Source organism: Ahaetulla prasina, chromosome 1 (genome assembly GCF_028640845.1).
Source record: "Ahaetulla prasina isolate Xishuangbanna chromosome 1, ASM2864084v1, whole genome shotgun sequence".
Classification (NCBI taxonomy): Eukaryota; Metazoa; Chordata; class Lepidosauria; order Squamata; family Colubridae; genus Ahaetulla; species Ahaetulla prasina.
Window position 1 is genome coordinate 106,701,889 of NC_080539.1, and position 27,477 is coordinate 106,729,365.

At 36.1% G+C, this 27,477-nt stretch overlaps 1 protein-coding gene across 9 annotated transcripts in view; it reads left to right on the forward strand.

Annotated features, from left to right (window-relative positions):
- The window catches only part of EPB41L2 (erythrocyte membrane protein band 4.1 like 2), an 85,576-nt gene that overhangs the window by 5,642 nt on the left and 52,457 nt on the right, over positions 1-27,477 (forward strand). For 6 of the 9 annotated variants that reach the window (XM_058171839.1, XM_058171834.1, XM_058171848.1 and 3 more), the window contains exons 1-3: positions 1,524-1,569; positions 20,239-20,678; positions 22,400-22,591. In XM_058171839.1, coding sequence (XP_058027822.1) covers positions 1,527-1,569; positions 20,239-20,678; positions 22,400-22,591 — 675 coding nt within the window. In that variant the 5' untranslated portion in view covers positions 1,524-1,526. Of the gene's footprint in view, positions 1-1,523; positions 1,570-20,238; positions 20,679-22,399; positions 22,592-27,477 lie in introns of those variants that run through there. The other 3 variants (XM_058171864.1, XM_058171857.1, XM_058171871.1) reach the window with 1 other exon arrangement.

Consider the following 27,477-nt stretch of genomic DNA (forward strand, 5'->3'; position numbering starts at 1 on the left):
CTTTGTTATAAGAGGATATTGATACTCCTTTTAAGATTTCTGTTAATAGCGAGGCAGTATTGTATATCTTGTACAATAATTTGTACTGGTTTATAACTTCATAGGAAATAATCCTGTTGAATCTGTTGCTATTAATTATGTGATATGCTGTATAAATATTTAATATGATTTACAGAATAGTTTTATATAACATTGTATCTTAGAATTTATTAAATATAATACCAATTACAAAATCAATTTATTATTCATTTGGATTATTTTATGATTCTAAATTTCCTCAAAGTTTTAGACATGTTTCAATTTGTTTATAATCATGGCAAACACAGCCCTTTCCATATGTGAAGCCACAGAGAAGCAGATTTCACCTTAGAGATAAAGGTACAAAATATTGCGAATATTGAACTGCTTCTGGTAAGATTGGATCAAGTTGCTCTAATGATAAATTGTTCTAAAGCTGAACTCAGGACAAGACATTTGATCAAAATATTATAAATTGCATACTTCTATTATGACATCTGATTACCTGCTATTTTTTATTAGCTATTTTTGCTATCTTGGGAATAAATGAAAATGTATGGGCCAAATGTTTTTGCCACATAGTACTTTCTTCAGCAAGTGGACTTAACAACTACCTATTTATATGGGTAACCTTGAATTACTTTTCACTTTGTTTAAATAAATTATTGATATTAAATATAACAAAGATTCATCCAATCCATCTCTTCCCATGAATCAAGTTATTTTAAAATAGTGTTAAAACAAAAATGTAGCTTTAAATATTAATATTCCTCTGCCTCATGGATATTGCATCAACTCATTCATTGGCCGCTTATCATAGTCTCTTCAAATAGTTTTAAGCACATCGCCTTTGCTTCAAATCTGGGACTTAGGTGCCTAACTCCTAATAGCTTGTGTGCTACAAAAGTAAGTGGTTTAACATCATCATGTGTTATTTTGGAATTGATAATGTAAACCTTTGTATTCTAATTTGAAGTCTACTGTTGAGTTATCCTATTTCAGGTCTACTCTTCTGTTTCCATGGTAGTGTTTTGTTAGAATAACATTCCACACTGGGTATAATTGTTCTTGATATCTAGAGAGTTCACCTGGAGAAGATTTAGGCTATGGATGGGTGAAAATGGAAGAGATGTCTTGCTATGTAACTGGAAATCCACATGTTGCATTGCTTGAAATATCTTGTAAGGAAAGATAATGGAGAAATCTGTTACCAGTTATCTTTATATATGCACAAAGCAATGTTAGGGATTTTTTAAAAATATAATTTGAAGTAGATTGAATCTGATTTTCAGGAAACCTAGTAGTAGGCCTGCAATCTAACCTTTGCCTTTTCATATGTATTCCAAATGGCAGCATCATACTTGTCAGCATAGTGCTGTATGATCAGAAAGCTGTTCTTTTGTTTCCTGCTGATGGTTTGTTTCCTCTGTCTTGCGTAAGTAGTTTTTTTTTTTAAATACTTCAGATATGTTACTAACATATTGTGATTCTTTTTCTTTATTCAGCAAATGTTGAAACTGATGACAGTGCACATTCGTGGAACGCATGGATGTAAGCTGCTGTGTATTTAAATAAACTGGTTATGGATTACAGCTTGTGTTTGCATTAAAAAATCAGGAAGGAAGGGGGAGCTAGCTAAAAACACTTTCTTACTCTTATTGGTGTAGGAGTCTTCATTCATGGAATGATAATTTTAGCTAGGTGGTATCCCCAATTTCACTAAAATATAAGAGTTTTTTGCAATTTGGAAACTCATTGCTGAACCATCAAGTATACTACTCCCCTACTCAATGCAGGAGTCTAAATTAAAATATGTCTGACAGATGGATGTCTAGTTGCTTTAATATATTCAGAATCAGAACTCATGACTAGCTGTTGGACTCTCTTGAAAGCAACTGTTCTGTTTTTCTCAACTGGTACAAAATATTTGTATTTGTTTTGACATAAAATCAAAGTGTTTTATTGCTGGTATGAAATATATCTTGAAATCTAGTGTTTTGTCAAAGCTGTATAGCATAAAGGAACTGCATTCTTGTGTATTAAAATGCATAATAATGAGCAAAGTTTTAACCACAATTAGTTGAGCAAGTCATAGTTTACATGGTATACAAATCACAGTGGCTGGACTATCACAACATGCTTTCTCAAAGAAAACTATGTTGTGGTGTAGCATAAATTTCTTGTCTGTCAAGTTGGCCCATTCAAAAACAACATGGGAACTAACTTCACAAGTTTACCATCTTTCATTGAATTTGAAATATAGGTAGTCCTCAACTTATGACCCCAACTGAGCCCAAAATTTATGTTGCTAAGTGAGATATTTGATAGTGATTTTGCCTCATTTTGGGACCTTTCTTGCCACGGTTGTTAAGTGCATCACTGCAGTTGTTAATGAGTAACATGGTTGTTAAGTGAATCTGGCATCTCCGTTGACTTTGCTTGTCAGACGATCACAAAAGATCATGACCCTGGGATATTGCAACCATCAAAAATATGAACCAGTTGTCAAGCATCCAGATTTTGATCATATGATCATGGAGATGATATAACGGCTGTTAGGTGTGAAAAATGCTTATAAGTCACTTTTTTCAGTGCCATTGTAACTTTGAATGGTCGGTAAATGAAAGTCAAGAACTACTGTAGTTTTATATTGTATGTGTGAGTTAAGTATCTAATAACCACTTTTTATATAGTTAAATCCCAAATTGCATGCACATTTTTCAATAAATAACTTCCCATAATTGCATGTAATTCAAAAGGAACCCATGCCAGGCTTTTCTTGAGGTGATGCTAAGTTAGTTCTGTAGACATGAAAAAAACCTAACGGTTCCTTTTGGGGTGACAACTATTGTTGTTTACCAAATAATTTTGCTGGATGATTGGAAATACTAAATGCTGGCCATTAGTGTGAACAAATGCTAAGAGTTGCATGCTTACCAGATCTATAGCAATATGATTAATGGAATCTGCTTGTCCCATTTATTTATTTTGCAATTTTATTCAAATTTTAATGGAAAATAATCCCTAAATGGAAAAATTTGCAATGCAAAAAGAAAAATTCAAGTACAGATTTGCAAGTGTTCCTTTACATATTTATCAGTAGTGGATTGCAATCCATTCATTTTTAATGAAAATGTGTATGTTTATTAATCTGAATGACAATGATAATATTGAGTAAGGAATATAAAACAATGTTAGTTCAGACAGTGATGTAAAGCACTTATGGAATGGTATCTATATATATAAAAGTGAAATACCACTCATGCATCATCACAAAATCTCCAGAACTGTAAAGCCTACAAACTTGAAATTTGCCACATACAGTATGTTCCTCTTGGCTTCTAGGTGCTCACTAAGAAAGTGACCCTCAGAGCATTAGTATTTCCTATATTATTATTAACACGCTCTGATGCTAAGGAATTCTACTCCCCCTCCCCACCTGAAAAGAAATCTGTTCCAAATGCAAAACACAAGCAGAGGAGAGGAGTTTCAGTTTCAGTTTTACTTTCACAACAGCAAGCAGCTTTACTACAAAACAGTTGAGCTAAGCCACCTCCAGGCTCTTTCCTGTCTCCTTGCTCACGCAGCAAATACTGTTTCACTTTCCAAACAGCCCTCTGATGCTAAAAAGTTCTACTCCCCCTCCCCACCTGAAAAGTGATCTGTTTCAAGTGCAAAACACAAGCAGAGGAGAGGCATTTCTGTTTTACTTTCACAGCAGCAAGCAGAGGATAGGATAGGGCAGGCTTCTGTGGGGCAAGCCTGAGTGAGAGAAGGGGATAGGATACGGGAGGCTTCTGTGGAGCAAGCCTGAGAGAGAGAAGGAATAGAATAGGAGACGTTTCTGTGGGGCAAGCCTGAAGGAGAGGGGGAGAGGAGAGGCTAATCGTAATTTTCAAGCTGTAAGTGTCAATTTATCAAGCCCAATCACATAGTTTTGTAGCAGAGCACATTTAGCTAATATAAGTATAAGTGCTATTGCTATTATGTCTCTCTCAATAGCTTTATTGCTATTGGTAGTGAGTGACCAGTCTTTAAAAAGATCCATGAAGTTGTATTTCAATCAAAGGAGAAATAACTAAGCACATGATTGAACAGGCTTTACTGAAAGTAATTTATCAGGGCATTTACATCTTATCAAAATTTTAGGGATTTATTTTGTTTAGATCCAGCAGAAATATGGATGTAGGTGACCATGTTGACAAAGCATGCTTAGATTTTTCACCAGTGCTTAAGAAAACAATGTTCATGAGATTGCAAAAATTTCTTGGAGAAATTTGATTTGATTTATACTGTATCTTTACATTTGTAGTGTGATAGTGTTACAAATTACGTGAAAAACGGGGGCGTTTTTGCCCTCCCCAGCCCACAGAAGCACTCTGCAGGCCTCCCAAAACCTCTGCGTGTCCTGTTTTTGTGAAAAATGGGCCCGTTTTTGTGAAAAAAACGGGCCCATTTTTTACAAAAATGGGATGGGTGGGGCTTTGGGAGGCCAAAAATGTCTGTATTTGGTGTATAAACATTTCCATCATCTTTTTTTGGGGGGGAGAGTGTGTCTTGTACTCTGAAAAGTACGGTAAAACCAATATAGCTGTGACCACAGAATACATGTTTTGTTTTTGCAATTTTTAATTATTTGTAGCTAAAGAAGGAGTCTGCTTACCAAGAGGGAAGAATTAGTTAAAGTAAAAGTTGGCTGGAACTTTGGAAAAAAGTAATCATGTTATCTTTCACAATTTCAAGGTCAGGAATAATAGCAAATTGGTATGATGGATTTTAACATAGTAGTAGTTTACATGAACTTAGAAGAAGATAAGAGCACATCCCATGGCTTGAAATCCTTAATGTTAAAAGTATTTGACAAGTTTGGGAAAACCTGCAAATTTAGATATTTTGCATTGAGATATTGCACAATTGCAAATAGTTCTTTCTAGAAGGAAAATATAAGCCATCTAAGGACACCATGTTGATATTCACCAGAGTTTCTGAAATGCTGGAAAGGAAAAGAGGCATCTATAGGAAATGGAAGGAGGGATATATTACAAAAGGAAGATACAAGGCAGTTTCTAGAAATAATAAGAATCAGAACAACTAAAATGCAGAACTGAACTGAAGCTTTTATGAGATAACCCAAACAAAAAGAAAGTCTTCTCAAGTTTTTAGTTATGAAAGAAGCCAAAAGAAAGGTAAATAGGCTGTTGGTTCTGTTGACAGAAGAAAGTGATGAATTTGTAACAGGTGACAAGGCAGAATGTCTTGTCTTATATTTTATAGTTATCTTTTCTTAGAAGACAATTAACTCCTAGGTTGCCATTATTATGTCTCTAGTAAAAAGGGGGGGGGATTGCAACTTAAGATGGTCAAAGAAAGATTAAAAAAATACTTAGCTAATTAAAATGAATTCAAATATCCCAAGCCAGATGAAATGCAGCCTACGATTTTGAAAGAATTAGCAGAGGTTAGCACAGAACCAGCATCTGCTCCAATTCTGAAGAAATCTGTTTGGCTAACACTCCTATAATAAAAATGTTAAAATCAAAATGAACAACATAATTTACTATGATAATTATAATTATAGTAACATAGACGCAGAGGAACAATCCAGCATCATGCCAAAATCCTTAATGGAGGTCCATTACTCAAAGTTCCACTTCCAGAATTCTCTTGATAGCTTCCCTAAAACCCAATAACATGGGATTTGATCTTGAGAGGTCCAATTCATTGCTCCAATGAATGAGAGCTGCAGGGAGAATACATGGCCCCCTTATTAGTCTTTAAGAGAAGCAATCTGGAGGGAACTTATCTTTTTTAATTTTATTGGACCCAACCATCACTTTCAATTGTATCCAGAAATAGTTTGTGTTGTAAAGATGTAGAAGCTCCTTCCACAACACCGGTAGCTGAATTTTTGACCATTTGAAGTTTCTGGATACTCTTAAAAGGCAACCGTATGTACAATAACTTCTTAAATGCGAGTTAATTAAGGCATAACTGGAAACAAGGGCCTGAAATCGAAGAATGGCCGTTATTGATGCACCAGATGTAGCTGTGCAAAAGCCTTCTTAGCCACACCTGCTACATAGTCTTTGAGCATGAACTGTCAGTTAGAAAACTCTCAAATTACAAACCATCACCTCATGAGGAAATGTGATCCAGAAGCAAGGATTTATTATCTCTGGAACTGGAATGTTTTCTACACCCACAGTCACTCTGTTTACTGGAATTAAACCTGATCTTGTTCTTCCCCACCCAGATCATAAACCCTCAGACATCCGATTAGCGCTTTTATTGGATCTCCTATTCAGCCTGGAATTGAGATGTACAAGTAAATATCGTGCATGTAGTGTTGATACCTGGCTATCTTCCATCCCCCCCATCCTAGTTCTCTTCAAAGTTGCTTCCAAGTTGAAATAGGAGGAGTGAGGGTTTTAAGAATTGTGACATCTCAATCCGAGTATCCTTTAGGCCAGGGTAATTCACCCAAATTACCATTGACTGGGACCTCCCTGTTATGAAGAAATGAAAACATTGGAAATCAATCGAGAGTGATCAGTGTGATTTCAGCACCACATCTAGGCCTGAATCCTGACTAAAAGTGACTAGATACGTTTCCTCCCCAACTGAATCTGTTGTTCTCACAATCTATAGGAAATGGAAGGAGGGATATATTACAAAAGGAAGATACAAGGCAGTTTCTAGAAATAATAAGAATCAGAACAACTAAAATGCAGAACTGAACTGAAGCTTTTATGAGATAACCCAAACAAAAGAAAGTCTTCTCAAGTTTTTAGTTTGTACAATACTGCACTTTTAGTTAAAGTAAAAGTTGGCTGGACCTTTGGTAAAAAGTAATCATGTTATCTTTCACAATTTCAAGGTCAGGAATAATAGCAAATTGGTATGATGGATTTTAACATAGTAGTAGTTTACATGAACTTAGAAGAAGATAAGAGCACATCCCATGGCTTGAAATCCTTAATGGAGGTCCATTACTCAAAGTTCCACTTCCAGAATTCTCTTGATAGCTTCCTAAAACCCAATAACATGGGATTTGATCTTGAGAGGTCCAATTCATTGCTCCAATGAATGAGAGCTGCAGGGAGAATACATGGCCCCCTTATTAGTCTTTAAGAGAAGCAATCTGGAGGGAACTTATCTTTTTTAATTTTATTGGACCCAACCATCACTTTCAATTGTATCCAGAAATAGTTTGTGTTGTAAAGATGTAGAAGCTCCTTCCACAACACCGGTAGCTGAATTTTTGACCATTTGAAGTTTCTGGATACTCTTAAAAGGCAACCGTATGTACAATAACTTCTTAAATGCGAGTTAATTAAGGCATAACTGGAAACAAGGGCCTGAAATCGAAGAATGGCGTTATTGATGCACCAGATGTAGCTGTGCAAAAGCCTTCTTAGCCACACCTGCTACATAGTCTTTGAGCATGAACTGTCAGTTAGAAAACTCTCAAATTACAAACCATCACCTCATGAGGAAATGTGATCCAGAAGCAAGGATTTATTATCTCTGGAACTGGAATGTTTTCTACACCCACAGTCACTCTGTTTACTGGAATTAAACCTGATCTTGTTCTTCCCCACCCAGATCATAAACCCTCAGACATCCGATTAGCGCTTTTATTGGATCTCCTATTCAGCCTGGAATTGAGATGTACAAGTAAATATCGTGCATGTAGTGTTGATACCTGGCTATCTTCCATCCCCCCCATCCTAGTTCTCTTCAAAGTTGCTTCCAAGTTGAAATAGGAGGAGTGAGGGTTTTAAGAATTGTGACATCTCAATCCGAGTATCCTTTAGGCCAGGGTAATTCACCCAAATTACCATTGACTGGGACCTCCCTGTTATGAAGAAATGAAAACATTGGAAATCAATCGAGAGTGATCAGTGTGATTTCAGCACCACATCTAGGCCTGAATCCTGACTAAAAAGTGACTAGATACGTTTCCTCCCCAACTGAATCTGTTGTTCTCACAATCTATAGGAAATATGGGCAACAGATGATAATTATTTCCTTTTCCTAAAATTCTTATCTCTGAATAGCAGCTGATCAGAGATGAAAGTTTCTGTCTGTCTTGCAAGGCTTTAGAAAAGTCCTAAATGTTATTGGAAGCTAAGTTCAGAAGAGTTTCCATTTTTTAGCAACATTGAGACATCCTCTAAGAAATTTCTTAGAGTGCTATAGTCAAGATTTAAAATAGCCTTCATGTAAACTGCTTGGTGCAATATGATCTTTTGGTTAAAAAAAATGAGTTTCTGTACTCACAATATTTACTTTGTACAATACTGCACTTTTAGTTAAAGTAAAAGTTGGCTGGAACTTTGGAAAAAAGTAATCATGTTATCTTTCACAATTTCAAGGTCAGGAATAATAGCAAATTGGTATGATGGATTTTAACATAGTAGTAGTTTACATGAACTTAGAAGAAGATAAGAGCACATCCCATGGCTTGAAATCCTTAATGTTAAAAGTATTTGACAAGTTTGGGAAAACCTGCAAATTTAGATATTTTGCATTGAGATATTGCACAATTGCAAATAGTTCTTTCTAGAAGGAAAATATAAGCCATCTAAGGACACCATGTTGATATTCACCAGAGTTTCTGAAATGCTGGAAAGGAAAAGAGGCATCTATAGGAAATATGGGCAACAGATGATAATTATAATTATAGTAACATAGACGCAGAGGAACAATCCAGCATCATGCCAAAATCCTTAATGTTAAAAGTATTTGACAAGTTTGGGAAAACCTGCAAATTTAGATATTTTGCATTGAGATATTGCACAATTGCAAATAGTTCTTTCTAGAAGGAAAATATAAGCCATCTAAGGACACCATGTTGATATTCACCAGAGTTTCTGAAATGCTGGAAAGGAAAAGAGGCATCTATAGGAAATATGGGCAACAGATGATAATTATAATTATAGTAACATAGACGCAGAGGAACAATCCAGCATCATGCCAAAATCCTTAATGTTAAAAGTATTTGACAAGTTTGGGAAAACCTGCAAATTTAGATATTTTGCATTGAGATATTGCACAATTGCAAATAGTTCTTTCTAGAAGGAAAATATAAGCCATCTAAGGACACCATGTTGATATTCACCAGAGTTTCTGAAATGCTGGAAAGGAAAAGAGGCATCTATAGGAAATATGGGCAACAGATGATAATTATTTCCTTTTCCTAAAATTCTTATCTCTGAATAGCAGCTGATCAGAGATGAAAGTTTCTGTCTGTCTTGCAAGGCTTTAGAAAAGTCCTAAATGTTATTGGAAGCTAAGTTCAGAAGAGTTTCCATTTTTTAGCAACATTGAGACATCCTCTAAGAAATTTCATTCCTGTGCTATAGTCAAGATTTAAAAGCTCCTTCCACAACACCGGTAGCTGAATTTTTGACCATTTGAAGTTTCTGGATACTCTTAAAAGGCAACCGTATGTACAATAACTTCTTAAATGCGAGTTAATTAAGGCATAACTGGAAACAAGGGCCTGAAATCGAAGAATGGCCGTTATTGATGCACCAGATGTAGCTGTGCAAAAGCCTTCTTAGCCACACCTGCTACATAGTCTTTGAGCATGAACTGTCAGTTAGAAAACTCTCAAATTACAAACCATCACCTCATGAGGAAATGTGATCCAGAAGCAAGGATTTATTATCTCTGGAACTGGAATGTTTTCTACACCCACAGTCACTCTGTTTACTGGAATTAAACCTGATCTTGTTCTTCCCCACCCAGATCATAAACCCTCAGACATCCGATTAGCGCTTTTATTGGATCTCCTATTCAGCCTGGAATTGAGATGTACAAGTAAATATCGTGCATGTAGTGTTGATACCTGGCTATCTTCCATCCCCCCCATCCTAGTTCTCTTCAAAGTTGCTTCCAAGTTGAAATAGGAGGAGTGAGGGTTTTAAGAATTGTGACATCTCAATACGAGTATCCTTTAGGCCAGGGTAATTCACCCAAATTACCATTGACTGGGACCTCCCTGTTATGAAGAAATGAAAACATTGGAAATCAATCGAGAGTGATCAGTGTGATTTCAGCACCACATCTAGGCCTGAATCCTGACTAAAAAGTGACTAGATACGTTTCCTCCCCAACTGAATCTGTTGTTCTCACAATCTATAGGAAATATGGGCAACAGATGATAATTATTTCCTTTTCCTAAAATTCTTATCTCTGAATAGCAGCTGATCAGAGATGAAAGTTTCTGTCTGTCTTGCAAGGCTTTAGAAAAGTCCTAAATGTTATTGGAAGCTAAGTTCAGAAGAGTTTCCATTTTTTAGCAACATTGAGACATCCTCTAAGAAATTTCATTCCTGTGCTATAGTCAAGATTTAAAATAGCCTTCATGTAAACTGCTTGGTGCAATATGATCTTTTGGTTAAAAAAAATGAGTTTCTGTACTCACAATATTTACTTTGTACAATACTGCACTTTTAGTTAAAGTAATTTTCAAGCACATTCCCAAGAAGTGTTGCTTCGGAAGACTAATAAGAAAACCTGACCAGCATTCATCAGCTGGTTTAGTATTGGAACAGCAAGTACTATACTTAGTTTAAAACTCAGTTTTATATATTTCTTTTAAAAATACCATCGATCCATTGAAAACATCAGAAGAAAATATCAGATATCTTGCCCACTAGCAATGGATGATTTTGTCCTCCTGTGTTTTCATGTAGATATTTAACAGGAATGGAAACAGCACTGATCTCTGTGACCCCACAAATGAAGGACTAAGGATGATCAACACCAATTGGTATTGGGCCTGTAGGAAGGAAGAGAACCAGCACAATACAGTTGTACCCATTCCCAATCCCTGGTACCAACCCAGAGGGTTATCCTGGTCAAGGATATTGAAATCCTCCAAGAGATCAAATAGAGCCAGGATGGATGCATTATCCCCATTCTTCTCCTGCCAGAAATCATCCAAAAGTGCAATCATTGCCATTTCTGTCCCACGTCTGGGCCTGAAACCTGACTGGAAGAGATCCATATAATCCACTTCATCAAGGATCTGTTGAAGCTACTGAACAACCGCCATCTCCACAACCTTCCCTAAAAAAGAAGGTTGGACACCACTTGGTATACTGGAAGCCAGCAATAGCTTCTTGTGGAGGGAGCGAATGCTCCTTGAGCAGGGATCTAATGAGCAGATGGCTGAACTTGCTGTCATAAGGGCCCTCTTCTCTTCTTCATGTCCAGCAGATTCAAAATGTTCTCAGAAAAGACAACAAGATTGTCCCAAGGCACCTCCTTCAGACCTGCACAAAGGTTGCCATCTAACTGGGAATGAAATTGAGCAATTTTGTCCAACAGATGCACTGAAAATTCCTCTATATGGCCTTACAGTTGAATCTCTAGGTACTCCTTACCTAGAAGGGCTCAAGTCACTTGGAACAAGACTGCCAGGCACACTTACCAGCTCTTAGCAACACCTTAAGTGTGGCTGTCACTGGTGTTTGTTCAAATTAATCCTTCATTGGCCTCCAGCGATAGTCTAGGTATCTATTCTCCCATTTCATCTCTCTCTTTTGGGAACTCTTCAAAATCTAGCAGTCACCAAGGGCTGAATTTTATGGTTACCAGGACATGATGTGACCATGATAAAGGAGCTAGAGGAAGCTTCCCCAACTCCAGATCATGTTGTCACTGCTGCAACAAGAGGACCAGATCAGGTATTTGACCATTGATCCATGTGAGACACTGGATGACCTGTAATAGGCCTATAGCTATCATGATAGGCATGAATTCCTAAGCCACTTCAGCCTCTACTCTTGGGGAAGGCAAGTCAAAATCTTCCAGGACTATAAGCCTGGGGAATTGCATTGCCAACCCTGATACGCAGTTGAGGAACTCAAATAAAGAGACAGCCACACAGTAGAGAGATTACTACTGTAGCAATACTATAAATTATAAATATTACCTATCAACTTCAGAATCTTTTAGAAATAGAGATACATTTCCATATAAGTATAACAAACAGGCAATTTTTGTCATAGGTTTTTGTCTGATAAAAAATATTTTCTCATAACTAAAACATCCTTTAGATTGTTTGAAAATGTAACAGATGGGTTGATTTTTCTGCCATTGCAGTATAGTAAAGCAGCTTACACCATTAATCTAAGGATAAAATGCCCTGCTTCCTATTCTGTGTTATATAAATGTTCTTGTAATCAGCATATAAACCACAACTCTTTAGATTTTTTTCTTATTGTCTTCCAGATTTTCAACAAAGTAATTCTGGGTTTATTTTGATTTTTTAACTAATGATTTTATCTATTTCTATAAATACTAAATAGCAGCAGTTTTTAATCTTTAGGCATATCCACTACCACTATTTTAGATATCAAACAAATAGATCAAAATATATATGAAATGTATCAGTCTGCATTCCATTTCTTGAAAACATGTATTTTTCCATTAATCTGTATTGTACTGTATGTGTTATTCTGTACATCATTTAATTAAATATTCAGTAGTTCAAATTGTCTGCAGCATTTTGAGTGTTCATTTCTTTATATGGGCCATGCTTCTCTTTCTGCTTATTAGAGGATTGACAATAATATTTGGGGGAAAAGCCCCTTATGGGGTGGGAGGAAACATTGGGCAGTAATATAGCCAAATCTACTGCAGTAACTATTAGAAGTGCATCTAAACCCTTATGTAAATTTTGAAATTTCCCCCTTTGTAATGAGGGATATAGAATATAAAAATCATAACTGCAGCAACTGGAAAGAAAGTTATTTGTTCATGAGTAGCAGAGGCCTAGCAAATTTATGCAGATATTCATTGATTTACAGTCTGTAACTTAGTGACTGTTCAAAGTTATGACATCTCTTCCAAAAGGTACTTATGACCTGGTTCCAGTCTTCCAACAGCCGGAGCCAGTGGTGGGCTGCTGCCAGTTGTAACAACCAGTTTGCCTAGCCCCGAAAATGTGAGCGCACGTGCATGCGTGAAGTCTTCGGCTTCAAAAACATGGCTATATAGGATAGAATAGCACCAGGGTGGGGGGGCAGGCCCGTCCCCGGGTCGCAACTACCGGTTCATTCGAACCAGCAGCAGCCTACCTCTGTAGCCCTCCCCATAGTCATGTAATCACATTTGGGACAATGGGCAATTGGCCCCAATTTACAACCTTTTGCAGTATCCTGTGGTCACATGACCACAATTTACAACAATTTTTGTTGCAAACTGGCTTTTGGTTTTGGCAAAAGTGCCCCATAGCAAACAGTGAGTTTGTTTCATGACCACAGATTTGCTTAATTATCACAAAAAGGTAATAAAATAGGATTGGTCATGTGAGTAACCTGCTTTATGACTTAATGGGCAGGCTCATTATGACATAAATCAAGGATTGTAGTGAATTGTTCATATTTATGAGATGAGATTGAGTTTTTGGACTTTGAAAGTGGCTGGGTATGGCTGGGATATCAATTTTAAAAAATCACTTGATAGGAAATATTAAAAAATTAATGATAAAATAATTTGTTTTAATAGTTACAAAATAAAATAGATTTATTTACTTATGCCTATTTAATATGCCTATTTAAGGCAGGGTATAAATGTAATAATCTTGTAAGGCTTCTTAAGACATTTTTCATATATTTTTGCTTGGTTTGCATCATAAATTGCATTGTTTTTCTTTTCTAGTGAGCCTTCAGAATGTGATTAGAAATATTCTGCTTTACTTTCAACAGTAATTTTGCCTGAAAAGGGGAATTGCAATTTTAATTATGACTCTCCAAAGGTGCTGGATTAGAATTAAAAACCATGTGTTGATCTTTGCTGTTTTTGGACAAAACATAGTTTAACCATGTTATTTCATAGTTTGTTCTTTAATTCGATTTTTTATCTCTAGCATAGAAATCATTTTTCATAAAATAGCATTTGTCGTAGCCGTTTATGATACACAATAAAACATCCCCCATGTATGATTTAAACTTTAATACTTTCATAGTAAAAATATAAAATAGAAATAGAAACAACTAATTCAGAGTAGTTTTTTTTAAATTTTATATTTTTATTGTGGAAATATTAAATATTCTACCATACATAGGGAATGTTTTAAAATATACATAATCACAATCCTCCAAAATAAAAATGATGTAACAAACTACCTACCATATCCTCTTCCGAAAAACTCCATCTTGAGTAGCTTGTAATATAGAATGTTAAAAGAAATGGGGCAAACCTTTATTTATTCATTTATCATATTTATATAGCTACCCATCTCACTAATAGCAACTCAGGGTACATAATAGTGACTATATAATGGTATGCAACAATCAAATAAAATCACAAATACATAAAACAATCATTAAAATATTTTTAAAATATCTTTATTAAAAGAATGTATTATAAAAAAATAATATAAATCACCAACCTTGTTCTAAGGGAAGACTACTCCACAGAGAGTTGACTCCAAATGAAAACCATTCTCTTTTCAGAGGTAGGGTTAATATACTTGGACCAAAATAGTCTGAAATTTTGGCGTGGTAATATTACCAAAGTGGTATGACTTTTGGCATGGGATTAATAGTTAACTGATGAACCATATATAGTTCTCAACTTACAACAGTTTGCTTAGTGACCATTTGAAGTTACAATCGCACTGAAAAAAGTGACACGATCATTTTTCACACTTAGGACTGTTGCAGCACCTCCATGTTCCTGTGATTTACATTTAGATGCTTGACAATTGACTCACATTTATGAAGGTTGCAATATCCCGGGGTTATGTGATCACCTTTTGCAACCTTCTGAAAGCAAAATCAATGGGGAAACCAGATTCATTTAATAACCATGTTACTAATTTAACCACTGCAGTGATTCACTTAACAAATGTGGCAAGAAAAGTCATAAAATGGGACAAAATTCGCTTAACAAATTTCTCACTTAGCAAGATAATTTTTAGGCTCAGTTGTGTGTCAGGCCTGGAAACCATACTAGACTTTAGGGTTCCAGACGCTGCCACATTTTTCCCCTGAGGGGAAGAAGGGGGGCTGAGGGGTATGGTAACATTCTTCAAGCGGTCAAGGTCGGATGGTGTTCACATCTGCAGGAAGAGTGGCGAGAAGATATTCGAATGAACTGGGAGAACGTGGGACCATGTGACCATCAAAGGGGTTAGGGGGGTGGGACTCTTGGGGTTTGTATAACTGGGAAAAGAATCCGGAAGTTCAGTTTTGGAATTTCACTCATTGTGTGCCAGTTTCCTCATGCTAGTAAAGAACTCTGAAAAACAATGGCTTCTGAGTTTTTTATGCAGAAGAGGTTTTTCTGGAACCTTGACATTGTGGTTGTAAGTTGAGGACTACCTGTAGTCAAAAAAATTGAAACAGCAGCAATAACAAATACGAGCTAGAGGCAAATGTAAGGAAGCAAGATTCATATACCCGTAGCTTTGTTGAAATGAAGAGAAGAACATGAGTATTTGTAGGTATTTAAGTGGTTTAAGAGGGATGTATTTTTGCAGGTTTGGATTGTTGCTGCTTATCTTTAGAAAAGACCTGCAGCTGCGGTTGATGCTTCAAATTAAGCAATAATGGGTTTGGCTTGGTTTTAACTTAATCTATATTATGACTCCAGTTATTGTGAATTGTAAACCATTGTAGGTTTCTTTGCTCAATGCATAACCCAGCCATTGGGGTCCATTTAACAATGGTTAAGGAAAGTTCTATAAAAATGGTGATCTTAATGAGGGTTCTTTTCCTGACAACTGTATTTTTACACATCCCCCATACGAGTTCAGTGTTATGGAATTTGCATTTCTCACTTTGAAAAAACATGGTGTCCTTTCTTTACTCTTTTTATTTTGTACCTGAATATCGTTATCATTATATCATTATTTCCAGAGTAAAGGGAAAGCCTATGTCCAAAGCAAATACAGACCAAGAAAAAATGTATATGAGCCGAAGTTGTATATGCTATGCATACAAATAAACATATGCAATGCAACTCTGTTACAATTGAGCAAATCCCAACATGTCCCTGATTACCTCTGAATGTAAGTCAACAAACAGAAATAGTGACTGAGAGAAAAACTAAAAACATCAGTGAACTGAATGAACTTAAGGTCAAAAAGAAGTGGGAAATGACTCATCAAACCCATTTGCTCTGGTATTTTCATGAGGCAACATTAAGTTTCTTTGTACTTCAGATTTATCATGACAGACAAATGAAGTTTCTCAGTAAATAAGGAGAATGAGTATACAATTCTATTGCCTTTAGCAAGCCTTTGATGGTTGCCTAGAAAAATTTTATTTGCTACAGTTGGATAATTCAAGGTGTTAATTACAAATCTAACAGAATGATTTATGAATTTGAGTGTTTCGTGGAGAAAGGGATAAATTGGAAAGCAAACAGAATTTCAGTATGGCAAAGGCAGAGGACCAAAATATAATTCAGATGAAACCTATCAAAATTCTGGAGTACTTAAGAATTGCTAATATATTTTTGTAATGACAAATAACCTGGACACAGATTTTCAATCATTTAAAATAAATCACAAACCAGAGTTGTAACAAAGTAAGAGAATATAAAGATTAAAATGAGATTCTTGTTTAATTTCTCAAGCATTGCCATTTAATCTACATTACAGGTAGTCCTCAACTTACAACAGTTCATTTAGTGACTGTTTGAAGTTACAACAGCCTTGAAAAAAGAGACTTAGGACTTTTTTTCGCACTTACCACTGTTGCTGAATCCCTGTAGTCATGTGATCAAAATTCAGATGCTCGGCAACTGGCTCATATTTTTGACAGTTGCAGTGTCCAGGGGCCATCTGATCCCCATTTGTGTACAATAAAACAGTCTCAAAATGTTAGAGAGATTTTTGCAGCCGTATCTTTTTCATTTGTTGAATAACTTTACATCATTTATCAGGAAAATGATCACATGTTTAATTAGGGTCGTGACATGTTTTAGAGCAGGGGTCGTCAACCCCCAGTCCATGGATTGGCACCAGGTTGCAGCATGCCAGAAACCGGGCCACAGAAACAAGTGAAACCCCATCCGTGGGATGCAGACAGCATTCAAAACCATGTGCCCTCCCGTCCGTGGAAAAACCTGTCTCCACGGAACCAGTCCCTGGTGCCCAAAAAGTTGGGGGCTGCTGTTTTAGAGTGCTGTTTTATACCCCTATCCACTCACTTTATGTCAGTATTGGTATATATAGACAAAGTTGCTTCCCATAGTTTCAAACTTGATTCTTTACCAATAGTGCTTGAAGAAGACAGGAATGAAACCCAAATCCTTGGGCATTCAAAGCAGAGAAAAATTCATCATACCAAGGGATGGAACAACACTCATGGACAATTGTATAGATTTACTCTGTCCTATACGATTTTTGTGCTACCCTGACCTCTAGGTACAGAGTATGGCAGGGCTGTAGAGCACTGGATGGCAGGGGAAAATGGGGTTTTGTGCTGTGTTCTTGTGCTGGCTGGCTGTGATATGGGGCTTGAAACAGTATTTCTCAATGGCAGTATGGGGATGAAGTACAGTCAGTGGCAGCTAGCTGACTCTACTTCAGCCCTAACCCTACCAAGGAGCACTGCTGTGCAAGATGGCTAAAAGGACATAGATAGAGAGACGATAGGTGGAGGAATTGAAGCCCCATTGTGATCATTAATGTAGACGGGTTGCCAAGGGCTCAAATTTTGACCATGTAATTGCAGTGGCTGCAACTTCGGAGATCAGTTGTAAATCCCTTCATTCAGCACTGCTGCAACTTAAATAGCCTCTGAATGAATAGTCATAGGTCAAGGATTATCTGTATGCAATTAATAGATTACCTTGAAGGCCTGGCATAATGTATAATCTCTCAGCAGTTCGGGCCGTTGTAAAATGTTTACCCCTCCACAATCATGTAACTACATTTTGAGGACTTAGCAAATGGCTCATCTTTATAACCACAATTTGTGGGGGTTTTTTGGTCCACTTTTTTGTCAGTTTCCAGCAAAAACCCCATTCAGAAGAATGGATTTGCTTAACAGCTGTGCTGTTTCCTTAACAACCACATGATTCACTTAATGACCACAGTGATCACTTGAATGCTTTGATTTTATGACTGCAACAACTTACAACCAAATTTCAAAAGGCCAACAGGTTGGGGTAATTGTCAGTTCTCAAGAGAGAATGTTCCAGAGGCCAAGGGCTATGTCAGACAAGACATGTCTTCTAATCTCTGCCAGCCAGCATTCCTTGACAGGTGGAACTGTTGCTTCTAAAAAGACTAGAAACTAGTTATTTTGAGTTTGCACATACTATAGATTAAGAATATTTACATAATTATTTGGTTTGAGTTCTGAGAACAAATTTGTGTACATTTCAGTAACTGAATAATAGATCCAAACAGCAGCAGATTTTTCTGGTAACTAGACATGCCATGGTTAATTGTTTTTGTTTGTTTTGTTTCATGTTTTCTTTTGAGATTAGATAAATGGAAAAAAGGTTATCTCATACTTATTTATGATAGAATGAAAGGAATAGAAAACATTTTCTATTTTCTGTTAAGGTTGAATTCGCCAGCAAAGTTGGGGCTTGGGTAGCACTACTCTTACTCGTTATAGAGCCTGGATTTTCATTTTACAATTGCATCATTTGAAGTATCTAAGACTTGCAAACCACTGATTGAATACACTGGTTTTTATTTCCCTAAAACTATATATAACTTCTGCTGTAGAAACTAAATAAATCAACATGTCAAAAAAATTCTGAAATAGAATTTTCAGTAATAGGAAAGCATGAATTGATTCCAGTCTGTTGCAAAATAAAAGTGTGTTTTTGACTAATAGTCCAAGTTTATATACACAGTTTTAATATGAATAGAGTAATGACTGGTCAAATTGTTTATCCTGTAATAAATCAATTAGTGTAGTTCAAAACCATATCTTTGCGGGTTTTTTGTGTCATTTTGTAATTATAGGCTAAAACATATAAAGAACGGTTGCAGGAACTGAGTATGTCTAGTTTAATGAAAAAAATGACTAGGGGTGACATGATAGCAGTCTTCCAATATATCAGGGGCTGCCAAAAGAAGAGGGAGTCAAGCTGTTCTCCAAAGCACCTGAGGGCAGGACGAGAAACAATGGGTGAAAATTAATCAAGGAGAGAAGCAACCTAGAACTAAGGAGAAATTTTCTGACAGTTAGAACAATTAATCAGTGGAACAACTTGTCTCCAGAAGTTGTAAATTCTCCAACGCTGGAAATTTTTAAGAAGGGATTGGAAAACAATTTGTCTGAAATGGTATAGGGTTTCCTGCCTAAGCAGGGGGTTGGACTAGAAGACCTCCAAGGTCCCTTCCGACTCTGTTATCCTATCCTATCCTATCCTATCCTATCCTATCCTATCCTATCCTATCCTATCCTATCCTATCCTATTCACTTTGAAATGGTAAAAAAATGGTATAGTGATACATCAGCATTTTTACTAAAATGTAGTAAATTTCTAAGAAATGGTAAATGCATCATTACATCTTATTTTATTCCACTTCTGTCATTCCTTCATTAACATCCTTTAGATGTGGTCTATCCATAGAAATAGACCCCATTACTGACAAAGTTGATAATGTGATTACTAATTTATGGCTCCATTATTTAAAGATCCCTTTTAATATTTCCAATGTTTTCATGTTTTGTGTCATTTTGTAATTTCCAGTATTAATTGCAATAAAATTCAAACTGAAAACGGCCCACAGTAAATGCCTTTTAGACTTCACTGCTAGTGTAATTCTATAAATGTCTACTTGGAAATGAGTCCCACTGAGTTCAGTTAACATTTTTCTTAGTAAGGATGATGATCCAGGTGGAAGAATGAAATATGTTCCTTAAACAGTATTTGAGGAAATGCATATAAACAGCTTCTAATTATATTTGTAGGGATTAAAAACTGGTGCATCTGATGACACATGTCTGATATTAATCTTTTAAAATGTGAAATATATAGTACATGTGTACATATGGTTAGCTACTTTCTGCATTTTATTATCAACTTTTATTACCTATACATCATGCTAGTTACTTTGCAGCATATTTTTTGCATTTTTACCACAATGATTCAGTAACTCAAAATTGAGCTTTTGATACTGTACTTTATCTAGAGGCCTATATTAATTGATAGGAATTACCAAAAAGTCATATATTTTAAAAATGTTCTAAACAAAAAAATTATATCGTATCTTTGTAGGGCAACCAGTGATAATGACAACTGAAGGTGGTTCAGATAGTGAAGTAAAAGAATCAGAGAATCTGAGGACTAACACAGGAAGTGAAAATGCTGGGGATGCACCCGAAAGTCAAGAAGATCAGAAACAAATGGAAGAAGGTTCTCCTGTCCTTCCAAGTGCAGCTATCCAAAAGAGCCTTAAAAGCTCAGGTGGAAAGGGCATTTCTCGTTTTATCCCCCCCTGGCTTAAGAAACAAAAATCATATAGCATATCAGAACCCAAAGATGAAACTAAGAAAAGAGAGCATCTAGCATCTGAAGAAGAGACAGCAGTGGAGGAAGGAGAATGTCATCTTTCAGAAGAAGAAGCTCAATCTAAAGGAAAATTAGAGGACATTTCTGAGAATCTTCAAGAAGCTGAAGTGGGTGGTGATAAAGAAGAAAAATATGCTGAAGCACAGGTACATCCTAAAAAGAAAAACAAAACAAACTTTAGGAATCACACTTTAGTGGCCTCAGCATTGTTTGGCTACTGTTATGTTACATTTTCTTTTGTTAATATGAATTAATACCATTCATTCTGAGGTATATTTTTATTTGACAGTGAATCTTACTGTTCATTCCTGCCTAACCAAATATTATAATTTTGTTACTTCAGATTCAGCAAAATCTAGCTATTGTACTATTTTAAAAGGCCATGAAATTTAAATTTACCTAATCTTTATAAACTAGAATGCATGTTTTTCTTGTTTGCTGATGGTTAAATAAGAAACTTAGGGGTTGTAATGGCTCAGCCGTTAGACACTGAGCTTGTAAGCTGGAAAGCTGACAGCCCCGGTTCGAGACCTGAGCGCCATGTTCCATGCGCTTCGGTATGTAGTCATGCTGGCCACATGACCCTGGAAATGTCTTTAGACAATGCTGGCTTCCTTGGCTAGGAAATAGAGATGAGCACAGCCGCTGAGAGTCAGACATGACTGTCCAGGGGAAAGCTTTACCTTTAAATAAGAAATAGTAAGACAACTAATACTGTGCAATGTGGTGGGTTGTTGGGTAGGTTGATGACAGGTGTCCATTGGTTTCTGAGGGTTGTCTGAAAAAGGTCTGTCCTGAAATCCAAGGATTTTGGCACAGAGTGTTTGCAGCATGAGGTGTGCCAAAATCCTGCTTGGATTTCAGGACAAATCTTTTTCAGCGAGCCCCAAGACAAAAGGACTCCCTCTTGTTTCTAGCAGCTGGCTGTAAATGCCACATGCTGCAGATGTTCTGTGCCAAAATCCTCCTTGGATTTCAGGATGGGCCTTTTTCAATCATTCCCCAGAAATGAGAGGCGCAATCCATGCTTCTTATCTGGGACTTTTTTTGCTTAAAAACCCACAAAATTGCTTAATAACTTCAACTGAAATTTTGGCCACTGAGTGAAGTGGTCATGTGACATCTTGCTTAATGACTGCTTCTTTCAATGACCAAGATTCCAGTTGTGGCAGTTAAGCGAAAACTACCTGTGTTGCCATCGAGTTTGTGTCACTCTTAGAGACTATGTAGGTAAATTTCCTCCAGGATTTGGGTAGGTAAGTAAAGCACTTTTCAGGTTTTCTCCCCCCAAACATTGTAACTTTGGGTACATTTTTTAATTTCAAACCTGATGATAGTTTCATTTTTCAAATATGTTTAACTATGAAAATTTTCAGAAAAGTCTACTTGCCTAGGTCTGATTTCTATAATCAGCACTGTAAAACAGGAAAATAAGGGTTTGGAGTTGAGTGTTGTAGTTACTCCCCAATCAGTTGCTTTCTCATAGTAACATATTAATATGATTCAGTTTTCCACAACCTTTAATCTGCAAGCCAATTACAACAATGAAAAACATACTCAGGTTGCATCATCCTTGCTTTTTCTCCTTGTAATTCTTTTTGCTCAGGTCCTGATTCTGATTTTTTTTACTTGCCTGAAGTATGAAAAATATTGTTTTATCATTAGTGAAGCATGCTTGATGCCTCCTGCAAGTTTTTTCTATAGAAAATTTGTATTTTCTCAGGGCAAAATGATAGAGAAAACAGATATATGTATATTTTAATGATTATCTGCTGTTGTAATTTGAAGTGTGTGTGTGTGCATTTGATTAAATTTAAATTCTGTAACTATAATATTATTGTATGGTAATATACATTTCCTTGCACAGTCTGATAAAGAAGAGAAAGAAATTGTTTCTGAAGCTACTGAAAACACTGAAGATCGGAAAAGAGAGACAAAAGAGGTGCAAACAAGTGAAATCAAAATAGAAAGAGTGCTTCAAAAAACTCCTAAGAAGATCAGGATAGTACAGGCTAAAGTTGTGCTTTTGGATGGCACAGAATATAGTTGTGACCTTGAGGTAAGCTACTGAGCTTTATTTTTGTCTCTTAAGAAGTAGTAAGTGCAATATGTTTAGAGAAATGAGAACTAAAACATGTAATGTGTTACATGTTAATAATATACAGCATCCCAATGCAAAGTAGATTTATATAAAATATAAGTACACAGTAGATTTATATAAAATCTTTTCAGTGTTGGGGTTTTAATTTTCTGTGTTTTTTTCCTAATGATCCATAGCATGGAATTTTTCTTTATAATAGTTATAAACAGTATTAATTTAGCCATCCACTATAACCCCAAAAGCATTTTTTCTGGTTACTTACAAGCAGTTCAGTCCTCATGTATGAATTTAGGGTTTTTGCCCTAGTGTGCATTACTTTGTTTACTTAAACTGTACTTGTCATTTGGTAAACATTTACCAAATTTTAAAAAAATGTCTTTAGGATTTTCTTCATAGTCACTTGGTTCTTATGACGCCAGACTGCTTAATATTATCCAGAAGTCAGTAGCATTTAACCCATGATAAATAGCCCATTTGTCATTTGTTCATAAGCCAACATCTTAAAAATCACTGCTCCAAGAATCTTCTTATGTCTTTCTATTAAAAAGTTATCCATTTAATCACTCTTTTGTATTTTTATCCAATTAGCAATCCATAAAAAGCATTTCTTCTTATCTTATGACCACTAAGTTTCAGAACCATTAATGAAGAACTTTGTTAAAGACATTTGAAAATTCAAGTATACAGTAACAGCAGTGTCACCTCCATCCAGGTCCTATTGTTTTCTTAGAAAACTCTGAAAGTTTAGTTTAGTTTAGTTTATTCGTATTTGTATACCGCCCTATCTCCCGAAGGACTCAGGGCGGTTCACAGGCAGATAAAAACATTTATGTACAAATTAAGATAACCATTAAAAAACTTATTCTAAAAGCCAAATTCTTAAAAAATAATATAAATATTAAAACCAATTTAAAACCCCTATAAATTTAAAATCTAGTCCAGTCCTGCACAGATGAAAAGATGTGTTTTAAGCTCGCGACGGAAGGTTCGGAGGTCCGGAAGTTGACGGAGTCCTGGGGGGAGTTCGTTCCAGAGGGTGGGAGCCCCCACAGAGAAGGCCCTTCCCCTGGGCGTCGCCAGACGACACTGCCTAGCTGACGGCACCCTGAGGAGTCCCTCTCTGTGAGAGCGCACGGGTCGGTGAGAGGCATTCGGTAGCAGTAGGCACCAAAGGTTGGTGAATTAGGATCTGTTTATGCTAATTTTTCTTAAACAAAGCTTATTCTTCTATGAACCTATTTATTTTTTCTTTGATTACCACTTCTGTCAAGTGCCATAAAGCAGATGTTAAAATGGCAGGACTATAATTTCCTTTCCAGATCTTGTTAAATCTCTTTGAAACTTGGTATTATATCAATTACCTTCAATTTCTTTGGTACTGAACCTGTTTTGAATGTTAAACTACATACTTTTGGAGAGGATTAGCAATTATCTTTGAAATTCAAATGTTTATTATATTGTACAGCTGATTAATAATAAGTTCTTTCATTTGAGTTTGACATGCATTTTTGTAGAAGATGCTCATATGTAATTTATAAAACAGCTTTTTAGACATAGGTATGTACCCGAATTTATTAATTTATTAAAATCAGAATAAAAGTTTATAATGAATCTCATGTCAGCAGCACATTTTTACATAGTTTAATAGTTTTCTATTTTCTATAAAGGAACATTTTTACCAGCCATCTGAAATTCTCCTGATTAGTGGAACCGGCAGCCAGGCATGGGATGTACTCTGTCTGATAGCCAATGGGACCGAGTCTGCAAGCTGACAAGCATCTCTTCCTTCTGCTTCCCAGCTTTCAGACTCAGTCTGATTGGGACAGACATGCCTCAAAGCTGCTCCAAGGAAGCCTTACCAGTGACTTACCACAGCCCTTATTAAATATATTTTGCTTTTCCTTGCTTGTTAGAATTGCAGAAACATATACAGGGATCACAATCCCTGATGGCATTGGGTATGTGAACAATTGTTATAGAAGGGGACAGAGTTTTTTAAATTATTCATAGAGATTAGTGTCAGTTCTATAAGTCTAGATTCTAAGCATTGCAAACCATTTACTGTGGATTGTTTCAACTTGCAACTGGTGTATTTTGGGGCATCTTCAGTCAGGAAAACAAGATTATATTAATTTAATAATCCATGCTTGCTCACTGGATACATCTGATATCAAGGCAGCTTTTCCTTGATCCCTAACTAGTCAGAAAATTTACAGTTGAACAAAGTGGGCAAATTACTTTTTGTATTATTCGTTTTAATCAATGATTGAAACACATAATGCATCAATTTATTTATTTAAAAACAGAGTGGATAAAATCAATTTTTTTAAAAAAATCAAAAAATCAGATTTTTAAATTTAAATCAGATTTTTTTGGTTTAAATCAAATTTATTTTAATAAAAAATTTTGGAGTAAAATCTATCTAAATATAGTTTTCTATTTAAGATACATTAATAATTTACTTTATTCAGCATGAAATGGAACTCAATTATGTAGCATGAGGCTGTATACTCTAAAATATTGGGACTGTCAGTGAGTCAACAGCAGGTCAGAGGAGGAGCTGCTGTGGGAAAGAGATGACAGTTGTTCTTTAACAATTATAATTTAAATTGAGTTGGTTGAAATCAAGCCACTTTACTAGTGATTTAAATCATGATTTAAATTGACTTGAAATCACATCCACCCTGTTTAGAAACTTTAAGTGCTTCCAATTGTACATTTTGTGACATAACTGTTTTCTACCACACTGTTTTGCTAACTCAAAATAAAATTTGTACTCATTTTGCTGATAAGAGCTGAGAGTAGGATTAGTTTAGATTCTCAAAGGAAAGCTGTGTGCAGAGGAGGGAACTTTGGTCATCTATTAATATCAAGAAGGGATTATTTGCCATGCGTTGTGTACCTCCCCCCCCCCAGTAATGTCATCAGGGACCCCAAGGCTGGGCTTCCTATTATGACACCCTTTCTGAAAATTTTATCTCTTAAGACTAGGAAGGTTTCTTCCTTTGGCTGTTCTGGAGGGCTTTGGGAAAGAATTGGATATTGAATTGACTCATGATTCAGTAGTGCCAGGATGTATTTGTGGGAGGTCCAAATCCAATGGCACTGGCTCTTTAACACTTCATGATCTACTGATCACAATGAGGCAGTTGGGTCTGGATAGAAGGATTACTTTAGATCTTTGTCCATCATTTTAGACACTCTTTTGTCTAAAAAATTTGCTAATTTGTACTTAGTTCCTTCTGTCTTTCCTTCCCTGGTACATATATACAGAACATTTGCTTTTTTAAAAAAACTCGCCTACTAGTATGAATTTCCTGTCCCTAAGTTGTAAAGAAATATCTTTTCTGCTATACTTATAAAACCTGCTTCACTAATCATCAGTCAAGTCATATTCTTTGTGTTGGGAACATTCACATGCCCATGTAGAACTCTTCAACTTCTAATTTTAAAATTGTTGTACATGTTAAATCAGCAAATTTTTCTGCCACAGAACCATCTATGGGACCACAGTGAGGAGTATTAATGCTTTTTGGCAGATAAAGTCACTTGGAGTTGGAATTTGACTTGCAGTGCAAGACACAAGTTGAGTTGCCCATAGCACAAATTTGTAAAGTCATTTGGACTGAATTCAGTTTTGTAACACTGAGTACATGGATAAGGTTCTTTAATCTGCTGGTTCAACCACATGATTGTTAAATCCTGGGCTCTCCTGAATTATCAGGGTGGCTTTGGAGATGTCCAACGGATAATTCCATGCATGTTATTCCATGTTATTATCGTTTTTGAGGTAGGCTGTAGTTCCTCCAGCTTTGGAATAGTTGATAGTATATTCTCTTCTTAAGAGGCCATTACTGGAGCACTCCATTCAGGACAACCATCAACAACAAAAATCTCAACAGAAAAAGAACAAGGCAAAATGCACAATTTACACATTGTATTATTTCTGCTGATATTGGTGCCATGGCCAGAGTATGCTCTTGTTGTCATCTGTTCTTATTTACTACCCATTTTTGCTATATGAAGGAAAAGGTCAGGATGGAGTAATTTGTAACCTCTACCTAATGAACTCTTCAGTTTATATAGCAATGATGAAACTATTGCAAACAAAATCTGGAAGAACATCAGACAGTACAACTGCCTTTTCCAAATGACATTTTTTGGTGCCAAAGAAATCCTTACAATGTGGAATGAATGGAATCCTTCTGGGGCTTTTCAAGGGCAAATCCATAATTCAATCAGGTGTTTAATGCCAGATCCCAACCAGCAAATTACATTTATTTATATTTACTTTATGGATCCTTAAGACATGCTAAGTTTGGAATACCAAAAACAAGGTCTGTCTCATTTGTACTCTGCTCTGGCCTGATGAAGCATCCAAGCCAAGACCACAAGATTATGATACCCTGTTTCCCCCAAAATAAGACAACCCCTGATAATAAGCCCAACCGGGCTTTTGAGTGCATGGCAATAAGGCCAATAAGGCTTATTTCAGGGTTCAAAAAAAAAGAAGAAGACGGGGTCTTATTTTCGGGAAAACACATTTGTGCAAGCAAAAATACCAGACTCAAATGAAGATCCAGAGCTGCATAAATTGGTATTGAAAGACATATTGCAGTAGAAACTCTGTTTAGAAAAACAGTACAGGCAGTAGGAGATACCCAAAGCCATTTAATGAGCATAAAAGGTGTGGTGAGGAACTGCAGGAGATGCTCTTCAGAAATGGGAGAATATGAAGGATTTGAAGCAGGATAGAGTTGAACTATAACTTCTCAATGATGGTACCAGATAATGCACAGTGTTCAACTGTCATCTCAGTGTCATATTTTTAAATAAAATAATAA